A 16,338-nucleotide genomic window follows, 5' to 3' on the forward strand; every position below is an offset into this window, starting at 1 on the left:
CATTGGTTGGCTTTTTTCCCTACTTACGAAACGGTGGCCGTAGCAGAGCGTCTTTTCTTGCTAGGGAGCAGTAGAAAGGAAAATAAAATAACCGACGCCCATGGAGACGCCTGGTGGTTGGTGTGGAACTAATTCGCAACGGAAGATGGATGATGAATATTAACAAACTTTCTGCGCGCCCTGCCCATCTCCGCACGGACCCAATCCAATCTCACGACGAATGATCATTCGGAGAGAATGACAGGAGAGCAATAAATTACCAATGTATTCGGATTATAAGTTCCTTACTGACTTTTCCAAGCGACCATGAGCGAGGTAAGCGCAGGACGGCTCGAGGAAAAAAAACGCATTGACTAATTACTGGCATATTTTGGAGTTGTTAAATACGGTACGCTAGTGTCACAACGAGTTTGACGCATAGTTGACAACGGTACATCGGGAAAAAGTATTTGATAGCTGCAGTGGATACAGCGAAAGTGCGTCTAGAACTCGAGTCTATGGATATGGTCGGTTTGGTAACTTCGGTCACCGCATTACCGGCGCAACTCCCGTGAAAAACTTACCTCTGTGACGTACGAGGGCTGCAGGAATGTTGGCGAATATTCATTAATGTCAATCACGGAGATGTGTACGCTCGCGCTGAAATGAACAAGAAAATGAAGGAAATGAGAAAAAAGGCAGAAAAGAAAAACGTAATCGTAATCAGCCGAAACCCCACAAAAGATCCTTTGCTATCTCGTTCACGAAAAAAAAATGAGGAGGGTGCCACACCAGCACCGGCGGCCAACAACTTTGTTTGCAGGATAAGCGTACGCAATTCATGTAACTTCACGCAACGGCGAACGGTGTAATCAGGCCCTGGCAAGGGAAAGTGGGTCCATATTTCGCCTGTCAGATAAACTTTTGCTTCGGTGTCTCTTGAGTGATTGAACCAGAGCAGAGCTTTGAATGTTTGCCCGGGAACGTAAATGCACGGCTAGATCGTCGATGCCCGTACGGAACACATTTCGCCGTAAATTGATAGCAGACGATTGCTGCTATGAAATGTAGACGCAAGCTATATTTTAACGATATGCATTTTTCGACGTAAACATACGTTAAACTTAAATTTGGTGAACAAGAAAACAATTTGTAATTTGATATTGGGGTTGATGTGAACTGGAAAATCGATTTGATTACGCCTAGAGTTATGCAATTTGAAGGAATTTGAAATTAGAATTAAAGGGAACTAACTATTAGTTGTTTATTTGGCAGCTTTATTAATTTTTTTTAAGGAAGCTTTATCGCTGACTGATGCCACTGTCAGTCACACTTTTAGTCACTGAATTATACGAGCTAAGAATTATGACGTCTAGCTAAGAAGAATCGTACTTTTTTGTGCATACTTTTAGGCGGTTAGAAAATGTCCTTGCTGTTTTCAAAATTAAAATGCTTAAATTATTTAACTGACTTGTTTTATTCATGAAGAACAGTCAAGCCGTATTGCTGATAAACCATCCTTACCCAACATTTACAACCTTACCTTTTCGAATGTGATCCATCACAAAAAACGGCCGTAATGTCAAATTTGTAGTTTTTCCGCTTTTCACAGTTCAGTGTCTTTTTCGCTTTCAGGATGCCAAGCTCGTTGACAAGCTCAATCTGGAAAAAAAGAACACACAACGAACGTATTAAAAAAAGGACTGTTATGGCTGCGGCTTATGGGACACAAAACAATAAATAAAAGCATTTAACAGGTACTGTAAATACTAGCCCAATGGATTCGAAATTGATGTTCACTAAATTATTGATTGCCTTGGGCGGGAGGGTTTCAAGCCGGTGGTACGATGGATCGCACAATTTCGACTGCAAACGGTGTGGAGCGTCGTTTGATTGTGTGGAATATCAATGGTAAGTAAGAAAAAACAAACGAACCCGCACTGTCCAAACACATACATCTTGCATAATTGTAAAATTGAAGCATTGTCTGTTTTCCCACGTGTTTATCGGATGTATTACGATGTGAAAGGAAAGCAAATGAATGGAACAACGGTAATGCTCCACGCGGAATCATAAATTCATTTTACACGGTGCTTTTTTCTTCTTTGTTTGGCACATCGGCATCGGCAGGCAAAAATGAATGCATCCATCTGTTAATTGCAGATACCTTTTTTTCGGGATTGTGCTCTGCACACCATTCCGTCCGTGCGTTGTCGTTATTAATATTTTACTTTTGTCAGTAGCGATACACATTGAAATGGTTTCGCCCGCCAATACAACTGGATGGCAGTTTTGTTGATGATCAATTGATGCTGGCTGGCCCATTTGGAATCTGCGGGGCTATGGTTGTTTTGCTTGCAATAAAAATATTTCGGAAAAAACGGTAAACGAACCACCAACCTCATCAACACACGCATGACGCAGTCGTTTAAATACCGTTCAGCAATCGACAGTGGCAGTGTTACGGTTGCGCGGATACAATTTTGCATAATTGCAAAATTTGGTACCGGCATGCTTGGAAACACGAACCCGCCAAATGCAAACGAAGCGGAGGATGAACAGCCACCACAAAAAAAAGGAAAACAAAACAGCATTTCGATGAGAACAGTGAGGGGAATGCATTGTTCCCGCCACCAAGCGGCATAAGGTTTATTTATGCACAAAGTTGAAAAACTTCACTTTCCAAACTTCCAATCGACACCAACTGGAACCAGGGAGAACAGACCTTACATTCGGGATGCTAAAACATTGTGAGGTGAAATAACTCCGGTTACGATCGGAGCAATTTAATAAATTAATTAAGCCGAATAAAATTGCTTTTCGTTCATTTCGAGTGTGAGCACCATTGATGATGTTTAAACAGAAAGCGGTTAGGGTAAGATACAATTAAATTAAATGGCTTAATGAAATGGAACACAAAATGACCAGTAAGGTTCAAATTAAATTAATTCACTTTTAATGTTGTACAGGGGTGTGCCCCTAGTACAAGTGGAGCCACTTCTTTATACTTTTCAAGTTGAACTAAAACATCCAGTGGTAGATGTGGAATCTTTCCATTCTTCTGGATCATGTACAAGTTGATTGCATTATTGAGCTTTTTCGCATAATTTTTATCATCTTGAAAAAGCTCGAGATAAGAAGAAAGATTCAACATCTCCGTCTGCATATTCCACTTCAACTTGGAAAAAGTATTCAAGTCAGGATAAAAAGCACAACAATCTCAAAAGGTCTAAGGCCTGCCATTTCTGGCTATCTTTAACTCAATTTACCGGCAACTAGATAATCAATCCTGCGTACGGAGGAGATTAGTTCGGATGGGATTTGGGACCGGAAGTGTCGTGTGAAGATTGACGCCACTACCAATACACCACCGGTCCCCGCCCCATTAGAAAGAAGTCCAGAAGTGATTAAAACTATTCCATTTAAATTCAAATACTATTTCCTATACAAGGTTATTGTGTATTTTGTGCAAAACTAAGCAATGGAGACCTCATAATTCCTAACTTGTGACTTTAAACTGTTCCCTTGTTCTTAAGTTCAACTCCCAATTCTTCCGCGTTCGCCCAGAGCTCACGGTTTTCAATAAAGAAAACCCCAGATTTCGATTATGCACCATTCGGCACGAGACACGATTGCATCCGCCACCTCAATCCACACCAAAATTGTAACATAAAATGCCATCCAACAACCTGAATGGCGGTACCATGTGTCGGAATGGAATGTTAAAACGGGAATCCCACGTTGGCACACGTCGCGTCACGGCGTTGATGGTACCAGCAGTATCTCGTCTAACAACACCCGTGCACAGCGCGCGAGAACGTTTCACGGAATTTCACGTTCCCTCATCAAAATGCTAATCCGTGCTCAATCCTGGTCACCGGCACCAGACGGTGCGCGGTTCTCGGTGCCGTTCTTTCGCTTTCGCCTGGTTGCATTCTCTGTTGTTTGCCCCCTGGTTTTTCATCTCGTAGGGATGCGCCAGAACAGCGGGTTGCGTAGTAATGCGTGTTTCCAAATCGCACCCCCGGCATTCGGGGCGGTGTCATCGAAACAAATCCATTTGGTTATTTGATTCACGTCACGACAGGTGGTGCAAGATGATTCGAAGACGATTAAAAATAAATTGATATTCTATCTTCCACCATGGCAACGAACTTTCCGTTTGGGGTCAGACCAAATCTACCCAGGGAAAGTAACACTTCAATGTTTTGTTTTAAGAAGGGACGCGACTCTATCAAATTCGCCTCTCTTCTGGCGGGTTCTAAACTGAAAGGGTCTTTCGAAAACCCATGCTTGTTTTGTCACAACACACAACGAAAATAACGCCTAAACGTTTGGATGGCTTCTTCTGGGGAAATACAGGAACTCTCAAAGACCTCCCTCGCATTAGTCGCAACAACACAAACGAACACGGTGCTAGCTTATTTCCATGATTGTAAGGATAAAAGCGTATTTACTGAGGGTGCCCAAAATGGTGAAATGCTAAGCACGGTCTTCAACTCCAGAGATCAATGGCTCAATGTGCGGGCCTCAATTAAATTTCAAACAACTCAGTTGATACCAGCTTTCCAAGCAGTTTTTGAACGTTGAAAGTCGGCGTGGTTAATTAACCTTTCAATTAAACATTAGGCGAAGCAATCGTATAAAACATTTAAGTTGTTTGTGATGTTTAGTGTAGCAATTCCGATTTCTTCTACGTCTTGCGGTTAATGAGTTCCGTCATTTAATGGAATTAACGTTTCCACGAATTTTATTTTTAAAGGAACTTCCAGTAATAGAAAGATTTAATGAAAATTGTATGCAATACTGAATAAAAAAATGGTTAATGTTTGTATGAAAAAATATAAACACCAGTTACTCATTACCTGCTGCAGTGTCTCTTCGCGCTTTACTAAAAACTTCCCTCAATTTGCCGTATCGCGGGAAAAGCCAGCGGGAATGTATAATTAATTAATTGTTGCTTGCATAATTTACATTTTCATTCAAATATTTCCACACCGCGACGGTGACGAGATGAACAGCCACAGGTGAATCCTTTAAGCCACCATTTTAGTGACCGTTTAAAACCGTTGAATAGGCAGAAAAAAGGATGATGGATACCAATTTTCTCCAACTACCGGAATGGGAAGCTTGCAGTGCCACGTTAGCCATTTAGTCATTCACTGAAGAGCAGATGGTTAAAATTAATTTTGTCTTGTTAGGAATAAACATCATTAAAACTTGTGTGTATAATGTAGATTAGAGCAGCAGAGGTGTTTCGAGAATTCGATGAAAATTCCTATCAACATCTTCCCGTTTTCCCCATTAAGATGGGCTCAGTTGCTTCCCGAACCGAAAAAACCAAACACTATTGCGGTTTGAGCGATATAGCAACTGCACAACCTGCTACTAATGTGCAAGGATGGGAAGCTTTTTCAGCCAAGCTGCTTTGCTACGGCGGAAACGGTGCGAAGGAATTGTGGTTGCGCAATAAAGCAGCTTCCAATAATCGTTTGCCGACAGGAATGTTGCTACGGATGCAATGTGACCTAAAGAAACGCCCGAGCACAGCGTTGGGTTTGAGGTTCGTTAATTGTTCATTTAAATGCAATAATACGTCTGCCAACGGAATATACCCTACGTGGCAAAGCCTACACACCACGGTACGAACCGCCATCTCGGAATGTACTTTCCCAAAGTGAAGGCAGAGTCTAATAATGTGTGTTGCACCTGTACGCTGGTAGTAGCTAGACGTCCTTTTCCGGCCGTTAATTTAACGACCACCGCACGGCATTGGAGAGTCCGGATTCTGACTCCAACTTGTCGGTAGACCACACAATAACGTGCATCGGCATCGCGGGGGGGGTAGATCGCCCACAACGGCGCTCGGTACCGCAGACCACAGGACGTCACCAGGCACCGCACATCTTGGGACCCAAAGGTGGCACAATGTGGTGTGTGGTCTTGGTGGTGTGCATAATCGGTTTTCACGTTCCTTCTGCCCATAGCATCGAGGGATAGAAGTGACGCTTTTTTTTTGTTTGACGACTCGTTGTGCGCACCACCACGGTCTCCATGGATGTTATGGATAATAAATTATCTAACGACCGTCGGAGCGCGCGCGCGCGCCTTTACACGCAAAACTCCCACACACGCATACATTATCTGGGGGGTGATAATTTTTCCTGTCCTAAGCAAATATTGGACATGATGACTCTTCAAAATGAGCGGACAGAAGATTCTTTGATGCCGGTAACGTCCGGTAACGAAAGGTTCGGGGCTCGGGTTTGCAAAGTATGTGAAAAGCATTCTCGCATGTTAACGATAGGAAGAGCTGTTTTTCATTACGTCACGTTTGGGTCCTTTTATTTGTTTGTTGTATGCAACTCAACCAATAAATTCTGTTGTTATACCCGTTCTCAACTAACATAATGTATCAATTATTGAATGAAATATGTTGGACGAAACTATCTTTATTTTTAATTAAACTTATTTCATAATGCAACATTCAGTGGATGCCTATGCGGCATTTATTTGGCATTCAATTTGCGCAAGCAGTGAACGCTCTGGAAGCATATCAAAGTCACCTTCGGAAAGTTTCACCTTTTTTTTTGCAAATGAATTTAATTTCTTTTTCGTCGGAAATATGTAAGCTGTTGTCATTATTGATTTATTTTGCCGCCAGCAAGCGTCCGGTGATCGACTATGCCAATGTTTTTCTGCGGCAAACTTTTCCCGTCCCGAATTGGAAAGAAACATTGTAAAACGAGAAAACTCCAGGACTGCATTACAATTATCCTGGATGGAGAGAGTGTCGGGAAAAGTTGAGACTTTTTCTAGCGTTCTCAAACTTAGAAATATGTACCTTCATTCGCTTGTAGGAGGGAAGTAAATGGGGATGGAGGCGCTCGTGTAGAAAGGCACCCGAGAGACTTTATCCATATTCCCTTGGCGTGATGATACCTGGCAACACTTATGCTAATGATCACGATCCGTGAAGCTTTGCCGCCTAGTCGTTACGGTATCATCGGGGTGTTGGCGGTGGGTATTAGGTTTCCTAGAGTCGCTTCCCCTCCACCATAACAACGTGAGGAAGAAGTCGGTGTACTACCTGACATTAAGAACGTAGCATTGCACGCACTTTTCCAGGACGCGTTGGAAACACGCACAGACCAGCTGAAAAAAATACGACCTTCAAACAGCATTAAACAACTTATACCAACAAAACTCGTGGGAGGGAGAATCACAGATGTTGGACTTTGTAATATGACCGAACAAATTAAACAAAAAAAGACAGGAGTACAATAAAAAAGGCAACAATACATCAGAAGCATAAGCTCCAATGGTGTGTGCTCGCAGCGTCTCATTACTGTGGACATCAAGGAATAATCATTTGCGCTAATTACCGTCCACAGCGTTAGCGTTCCCGGAACGGACAACGATACCGGGAATCTAATTTCGAAGATGCTTCAAAAACCTGTACCTCCAAACATCCCATCCATCTCATCCAAAGCCATTTTCGCGTGACGGCCAGGGCCCCGTGTATCGTATTCGTTAGTGGTGGACAAATTTGGTGGATGATCGTCGTGTTTTGCCGCTTTTTTTTCACAGCATTTCTTGCCCCTTGGGTAGGGTGGAAAGTTTGCCTACATTTTGGCTACAGTGGTGATGAAAGTAAAACAGAACCCTGACCTCCACCCAACAACCAGAGAGAAAAAAAAAATACCAGTCGCTATCATGGGGACGACGCCATGGGGCTGCACAGCAGTAGGCAGGGTCCTTATCCCCGTAAGCTTAGCAGCAATTTCAAGTGGATTTTGTCAGTAAATACGATGGCGTTTAACAAAAAAAAAAAAAAGGACGAAAGCCCGTGTCTCGCCGCGCCCCGTGAAACCTTCTCAAGTGAATGCCGGCTATTCAGGTCTGTATTTGATGGACTGATGGACGTGAAGAAGTAGCAGTGCTATACCCGTTGCTCCTGAATAGATGAAAAGGATGAACTTTCTTATCCAGCGCTTGGGGTTTTTCGGTTGCCTCAAGAGGCATTACCGCTGACAGAAAAAGGCGACAAAATGAGACGAAAAAATAAAGCATTACGATGCTGGGTCCGCATAAGAAATGTGCTGGAAATTACGGTGGGAGCTAAAAACCGGACCTAACAGGCAAACGCCAAAGAAAGAGAGGAAACTTGAAAGCAGAAATCAACGAAATTCTACCTCCTGTCAAGCAATTTCGGTCACCGTGCAGCACGCGAAAAGGACATTGGCTATTCTGGTCCAGACGACGACGACGACGAGCGCGAGTTGATATATGGCCATGTTAAAAGTTCAGTTAGGCGGCAATGCTATGGTGGACACATTTCACTCGCCGGTTCGTAAGTGGGTGCCGGAATAAAATAGCAGCGACTCGGTGACTAAAATTGTACCGAAGCACGTCTCCGTCCCTGATGGGCGAATGGTGATATCGAGGTCCGGCAGCTGCTGGATCCACTGACGATGAATCTTACACAACAACAGCAAAAAATAGCTCCGAAGAAATGGAGACACGGTGCGACTTTTTCGCAAATCGTGCCACTTTTACTACTACCTGATAATCGAGTGTTTCACTTCGTTATCGATAGCACGCCGTGGAAATACGAAAAACGATTTGTTTCGTTTCGTTTGAAAATGGAATAATGGGAAAGAAACTCTTGGCCTTTAATGGCCCTTAAGAAATATTGACACTTTCTGACTACAAAAGGAAGTTGATTTTCTATTATTTTAATTTACAAGCGTTGTCAAATTTGAGAGGTCTTGGTTAATGGCTCGGGGTTACCTAGAGAGATTTAAATCTCGTTCGAATATTTGATGTTAGAAGAGTCGCCATTATACAAGAATAAATAGTGCATAATCGACGATTTTAACATTAAAAGTACCAGGATTTCTGCGGGATTTTATTGATAATTAGTTAATAAACAACTTCGAAGAGTTGGAATATGCTGCTGAATCCAAATAAATTATTCTAAAGGAAAACATGTTACAAATTCAATAGCTTACCTGAAAGGGAATTTCCTTGTTCTTTTTGATTATGTGAAAACCACAGATTTTCGTCTCGTCGACTTTGATCAGTGGCGTTATCTCAACGAATGTTTCATTTTCCTTTATCAGTCCGTGGTATGAGTTTTCCAGGACACGCTCTGTAAGAGAAAATTATAAAAAAAAAGAAATTAATTTTACAAACATCTGAAATCAAAAACCTTTGAAAGGACGACGAAAGACCAGTCGGAATAATAAAAACAAATCAACTTAATTAAATTTTCAGCTTTCAAATTTAACTAGGTGGTATAATTTGTTAGGATGCTTTTCACGTAGCTCCGAGTCCACGTTGTTCATTCTGCTGCATGCCAGGAGGATGTTTGATCTACTTCAACAGTTGTCCATCAATATCATTAGACACGCATCGGAAAATATGATGTTACATTTCCGTGCATTAGATGCAGCGAGCGCGTTCGGCTTTTATGCACGCTGACACACGATTGAAATTAGTACTATTTCCGGATATTATTGGATTCATGAGTGGTCCTCTTGGAAAGGAAATAATTTTCTGCCCATCGTTAACATCATCATGCCCTGGGAACGCACAAAGCTCAAAACATTATCATTCACTCAAACCTACCGTCAGGCGCATTATTTTAGTGTGTCCAAATGGTCCCCAAAGTCGAACTCGTGACTCGTACACTTTGATGGTACAAAACTTCGCTATCGATATTCGATACGCTACAATCACAAACATTTTCCTAGTGTAATTGGTACCGAAAAGTGAGTTGGAAACACTGCAGCAACGGTAGTAATATTATCCGTGTGAGAACATGCACCGCTAGGCTCATTTTATGTTTAGTAATTTGAACCCTTATTGGCACCTGAGGGGTGGAGTTGTTTTGCAGACGTACAACGATCATTCCAGTGCATTATATTTGTACATCGTTTGCAAGAATTTATTTGTTCGCGAACAAACATCCAACCCTTATCGCTTTTAAATATCGCCAGAAAAGAAACCTTTTTATTGGTGGGGAAAGCTTTAAATTGTATGCTTCTATAATTTTTTGTAAAAGAAGTGATTTATTGTAACTTCAATTTAAACTATGGCCAATCTTGTTATAAAGATACAAAGAGAAACTACGATTAAGTTGAAGTTAGCATAATTATCTTCTATTCGTAATTAAAGTGCGTTTTTTTAGACATTCATCCAATCACTTCTTCGGTAAAGAATTTTGCTTCAAGCGAGGATTAGTGTAATGATCCCAGAATGGAGAATAGCACCAAAAAAATCCCTCTATTGATTTATTGTAAACCCGCCGGCGAATAAATCAATCACACAAACAAAACCCAGCATAAATCCTCACTAAAATGGAGCTTAACTTACATTTCGCCAATCGATCGCATCGAACGAGAATTGTCCGAAATTCACGATCCGGGCAAAATACCTTTCCTTCCGAACGCGCGTATCCCATCGATAGCGCCTGAAGGCTGTCGGCTATAATGCGGACTTTTCCTTCGCATCAATCGATTGTTTCCGGTGGCGCGTCGGCCACCGGGGTAAAAGCTGGTGTCGTAAGCGGGCGAGGAAAAAGGGAAGGAAAATAAATTGCTAAATCTTGGATTCGATTCGAAACCGAACATGAACCGTGTGTGGTGTGTGCGTTGCGATAAGCGCATGGGAAGAAGTGGTAGTAACACAGAAAAAGTCATTCATTGCTCATGATTACCGACACTTCAGATGAACCACCACCCTTAAGTGCCCAAGCGGAAGTCCTTTTCAATCGGGAAAATGGAAAACGAATGGAAGGAACTATAGAGCGTTTTAATTGCTTCCGAGGTGCTGTATAGCTGTTGCGAATCGGATAAGCAATTCCTTTAAAACTTGGATTTGACTTGGATCGAATACATATTACAAGGTTTAATCGGTAGAATATTGTTAATAGCATACGTACAGCGTTAGCAATGTAAAAGAACCCCCCAGCATTGGAGAGATAAGAAAAACAAAACAGTTTTACCGGAATCAAAATTGAATGCTAAACAAAACGGAAAAATCAATAGCAAAACATGCAATTCAAACGGTGTGGTCAGAGAAATCGTACTTCAGCAAGGAATTAAAACAGATTACGTGCCCTATGACCCAAGCGCCCAGTCAAACCACAGCATTTTCTACCGTGATTTATTTGGTTTCCACCCATTTTCGAGCAGGACGGTGTTTTTCTTGCCCAATTTTCACGCCTTCACAGGCAGCAGGCACCTATGGCGTAAAATGAAATCCTCAGCTTAGCACCTTCTTAGCGCGGGGGGAGGGGATGGCAAACGGCTCCCCCAAATGAGAGCTTGTGGGCGGAAAAGCAGAGGAGCTGAATTGCTCCACCACTGGACGGTTTTTGCTGATCGATACTGGACGTTGGTTTCGATTCGACCAGCTGCAAGGTGTCGACGTACTCTGACGTGTTGAACGATTACGTTGTGCTTGTGCACCCTTGCACAACCGTAAAAGTGCTGAAAGAAGTGCAAAAAAACACACACACACAAACTACAAGAAAGCGACACGGAAAAACAGCCAAGATCGAGACGGAAAGTGTCAACGATTTTTTTTCCGTGTGTGCATTTTATTTTCCTTTTTGCTGACATGTCGGTTTTAGGAAATGTATCGTTTGTTTTTTGTTTGTTGTTTGCTGGTTGTGGCGCAATGAAATGCGACATAAGTTGGGGGTTCTATTAACCCTTAGACAGACATTTTATTGTTGGTGGTTTAATATATTGTTTATGATTGATTTTTTTTTAATGAACATTTCTTCATTACACAAAATAAAACAATGATTCAAAGGATAAGAAAATCTAACAAGAGCTAGTATAGAAAATTGTATTTGTAAAAAAATAATTCTTTCTACCAATTTTGTTCCGTTAAAACCCAAAATACTGCAATTTTATGTTGGTGCCATGACCAGGATCATTATTCGACATCAGCAATCGTAAAGAATAATCCTCATGGCACTGAAGGGATAGTCCACTAGGGGCACATCATGAAGAGAAACACGATTCACACCATGGGCAAGACCCACACACACACACACGAAAAAACTGTTCCACAGCAGCGTGATAAACGAACTAAAAGTAGAACACTTTTTAAAAAGTCCAATAACCGAATCATAAAATCTACACCGCCGGAACGAACGTTTGTTCTGCTGGTGTGACGACGACAGGACGAGGAGTGCATCAAACCGACGGTGCAACGGTGTGGACAAGAAAAGAAACAAACGTTCGTTGCCCAAAAATAAATGACAGCACGCAGCGCAACGAAACACACTAGAACACCCACTGGATAGATTAATCTGAAAGCGAAAAAAATGGAGACAAAGTGAACTAAAAACGGAGTTTGAAAGCAAGAAACAAACAGCCACGATTGGCAGTCGTGCAGGGTGAGACGCGCAACAGCGAATGTCGCTCCAAGTGATGACTGCAGGGCGTGTGTATGAGCGCACGCCATCCGCTACTTCCGCCGTCACACACGTGGGTGTTGTGGCGAGACAAAAATGTATTCACCGGAACGAACGAAACCCCTGCGGCTTCATTTGATCCGATCGGTTGACGTACCATCTACGCATGTAGAACGCTGTTCTCAGGAGAAGAACCCAACCACCGGTGGTGGGGCGATATTTTTGGTGATCAGTTCATGGAAAAGTATATGAGAGACGAGAAGACCACAAAAGAAAGAAACGCACCCAAATTAGATATCTGCTTTGGGGTCAGTATTAATCACCCTATCCAAGCGTGCGGACATAAATCAATGTCCCCCGAAGCGGCCAATGTTCGAACGGTGAAATTAACGCCGAGTATATCTTGGATATCTGTCGAGGGCAGCGAAGTCGATAATATTGAGCCAGTGCCTTCAGCATACAAAGGTGTGGCGGCTTAAAACGGTAACGATTTACTGTAAATGATGGATGCTTGCGTGGCACGCTTTTTGGGTGTCGAAGATCATTAGCGCCCATTTGTAGCTGTTAAAGGTGATGTTTTTACGTTGGACAGAAAGGAACTAATATTCTACGAGTTTTGGAACCCTAACATAATCTCGATATTTCGACGAAAATAAACATTGATGCAACAAAATGTTCTTCAGTGTGTAAGAAGTAGTGAAACGCCGAAACTTATGAAATTTAAAAGACCTCATCAGCTTGTTATATTATTATTCATAGCTTGTTTCGGTTGTTTAAAAACATTCAAATTTTAAAGCAACACTTGCGAAACTTACACATTGTGATCCCTAAAAAAAGGTTAAACTAACATTCTTTCTATATCTAAAGTGCATCTTAAGGGCAGGATAATGTAGGAGAACCACCACGGAACTATCACGGCGCGCTACAGCCATGATTGCATTTATTTAAATGAGGTGCACCCATATTAGCTCGACCATCGCCAGGGCTCTGGTTATGAATAATAAAACCTTTGCCTTGAAATTTCCTAGCGAGCCTGGGGTCCTCCGAGCGCTATTGTGCTGCGGTATATCCCCAACACTACACACGTCTGACTGTATCTGATGCCGGCTGAGAGCGGGACCCTTCTCGGATCTGGGTGCAGATTTTACGTCTTCACGTGCCCTTTTTCCTTCCAGCATCTTTATAGCGAGAACTATTCGGGCAGGAAGCTGTCTGTGGAGCGGCACAGAAACGTGTCTGCAATAGACTATTGACTAATTGTTGAGCTGGTAACGATGGGATGCTGCCGAGCAGAACGCACGAGGTGCGGTTTTGATGGCCCATTCGGAACCAGCTACTAAACCGTCTGGGAAGCTGGTGTGTGCTTGTCGGTGGTTGCTTTCTCTTTCTAAGCATTTATGCAAATAAGGTACTTCCCTTTCGAACTTTGCGAGCTGGCTGGGTTTATGCGAAAGGGTCCTTCTTTTTAACGTGCGGCCATGGAATATGGCAATATGGGGCGGCCGACGTCCGTGCTCCGTGTCCAGAGGGCGGTCTTGAAAAATCATCTTCCATCATCATTCACGCCGCTACCGTCAGCGCCACCGGCCGCCCACATCCATACAGCAAACACACTTCACCTCATTGTTGTAAACCCGCGGCACTGAAGAATACGCGCATCTTCTTCTAAACCACAGAAGACAACAAGACGGGCGTTTGTAGGTTACAACCAGAAGCGAAAAAAAGAAGTATATCATCACAAATAAAACAACGACGTTGACGACAGCAGGGCCGGGTAGTGGCAGCAAAGCCAGGGGTGGCAAATGGAGCTTTACACAATCGTTTTACATACATAATCCCGAGTCTAATACTTCTGCATAAATTGTGTTTTCCGTGCCGGGTTGTTGGTGAAGGTTCGCGACTTTCAGCCACATTTGCTTCCGGTGCAGGCGGTGAAAACAGTATCGCAACCCGGGCCAACACGCCACACCCGCCACCCATTCACATTCACACGAAGAAAGCAATATATTTGCATCAGCCTTCTAGTGTTCTTTGGGGAGGGATCATTTTAGATCCCGGTTCCGGTGCGCTGCGCCGATTTAAGACTGTTTGCAGGGACAATATTGCATTGTGGACGATGTTGCAGGAGCTTTGCTACATTCTGCAGCATACCGGTGCATTTTGATATGGCTGCGATTGCGGCTAAGAAGATTTGTGGGCAAAAGTTGAAGTACGCTCTACATTAGTTAAGTTTAATAGCTCAAGTTCTAGTGCTCTAATCGTGGATAAAACCCTTAAGAATGATACGATTTAAAGGTACTTCCTAATGAAGAATATTATCAAATAAAATACAATACAAGGAACATGCGAAGAAGTCGATCTGACGATCGATTTCTTCATAGAATCTCCAATAATTCTCAGTACTTCAGAAATTTCCGGCATTGACGATCTTGTCACGTCACAGACGACTCATTCGTCAGATTTCTAGAGGAAACAGTTTTGGGCAATTTGCCATTATATTAAGAGAACTTAATGTCGCATGAAAACTGCTTCTACTTGTGATAGAGGTTCTTCACTAGGTTCACTAGAAGTTCAGTTTCAAAGAAGCATTAAGAGAAAAAAAATACTCCAATAATCTCCACCCGAAGGAAAAGCATTCAACCGCCATTGCACTCACATCCATTTGCTCGAAAATCCTTCAGGGATCATCTCTCGTTACTCGTGCACTTTCATGCAACGTTTAATCAATCCAACATGGGCCCACTCACACACAATAAAGCACCGAACAAAACCCCTTTGTACTTTAGAGGATTTGATGTTTCGTCATGCTATTGTAGTCGTTTTTTTCGGTGTTGAATACATTCTGCCACAGTAAGCTCAGTGGAGCTGAGCTAGTCTCTCTACTCGGTTATCGTCCTTCTGAAAAGCACTTACACACCCAAAACTCTCCCAAGCCTCTCGGTACACCGAATTGTGTGCTCATATTTCGTGTGCGAGAGGGTGTTTTTTTTTTGCACAACACTATTTCAATCGCAATGACGCTGATTTTTCTTCACAAATACAAAGAAAAAAAAATGTCCAGGGTCCAGTCTAAATGGAGGCTTTAAAAAATAAAAAAAAACGAACCATACTCCCATTTTAGTAACCATCTTTTTTCTCAAAAAGACTTGTCAATTGGGGGAAAAACTGGCAAATACAGAAACATAAAACCAAACTTCCTTCTCTCACGCTCCTTCGAAAATTGGTGACACAACTCGCGCCCTACATCCTCACATTGCGGCGGTTTTCCGGCAGTTTGGCTGAACGGAGTGTTGCAAAGTTCGAGCTCGAAATGCCAATGGGCACACATAAAACGGAATGGTTGTATTACATTATGTTTTATATTATGTCAATATCCTCCCGGTGGCCGTGCCTTACCGTGGCCGACCTAAATTACATCACCGCTTGGAATTTTCCGGGTAGTTTCCTATCCACCTTTCCACGAACCGTGCTACACCGCCTGAAATGTGCACATATTTCGCGCTCGAATGATTCGAGGTAATGTTTTTTTATTCTTGTAGTCATTTTTCAGCGCCATGTTTGGGACCGAACGTTCCGGTAATCTGTGTTCGAATAAGAGGCTGAGAGAGGCGTTTTTTATACTGCTCTTCTGCAACAGTTTTTCTCGGCGGTAATGGGATTTGTTTGACGATGTTCTATTCTTAATCCTTTAAAATGAAATTGATGTTATTCCTTGCAAACAGCAAATCTCACCGGGCGGCTTCCGGTGGGCTTTGGGAAATAAGCACAGTAAGGATGGATTAAGCGGTTGTTATTGGATCGTTTTAGATAGCTTTTTTATTTTATGCGAAAAAAAAATACAAGAATCTGTTACATAAAACATGAAATTTATTGATTTTATGTTTTAACTTGTTGTTACACTAAATCTATCAAATAAGACCAAT

At 42.4% G+C, this 16,338-nt stretch overlaps 1 protein-coding gene across 1 annotated transcript in view; it reads right to left on the minus strand.

Moving 5' to 3' along the window:
- Positions 1-16,338, minus strand: part of LOC128711484 (calsyntenin-1) — a 72,041-nt gene that overhangs the window by 14,924 nt on the left and 40,779 nt on the right. Inside the window, exons 2-4 of the mRNA XM_053806361.1 lie at positions 8,994-9,133; positions 1,523-1,641; positions 564-639 (exon numbers count right to left, since the gene is read on the minus strand). Coding sequence (XP_053662336.1) covers positions 564-639; positions 1,523-1,641; positions 8,994-9,133 — 335 coding nt within the window. The remainder of the gene's footprint in view (positions 1-563; positions 640-1,522; positions 1,642-8,993; positions 9,134-16,338) is intronic.

This window comes from Anopheles marshallii, chromosome 3, assembly GCF_943734725.1.
Source record: "Anopheles marshallii chromosome 3, idAnoMarsDA_429_01, whole genome shotgun sequence".
Taxonomy (NCBI): domain Eukaryota; kingdom Metazoa; phylum Arthropoda; class Insecta; order Diptera; family Culicidae; genus Anopheles; species Anopheles marshallii.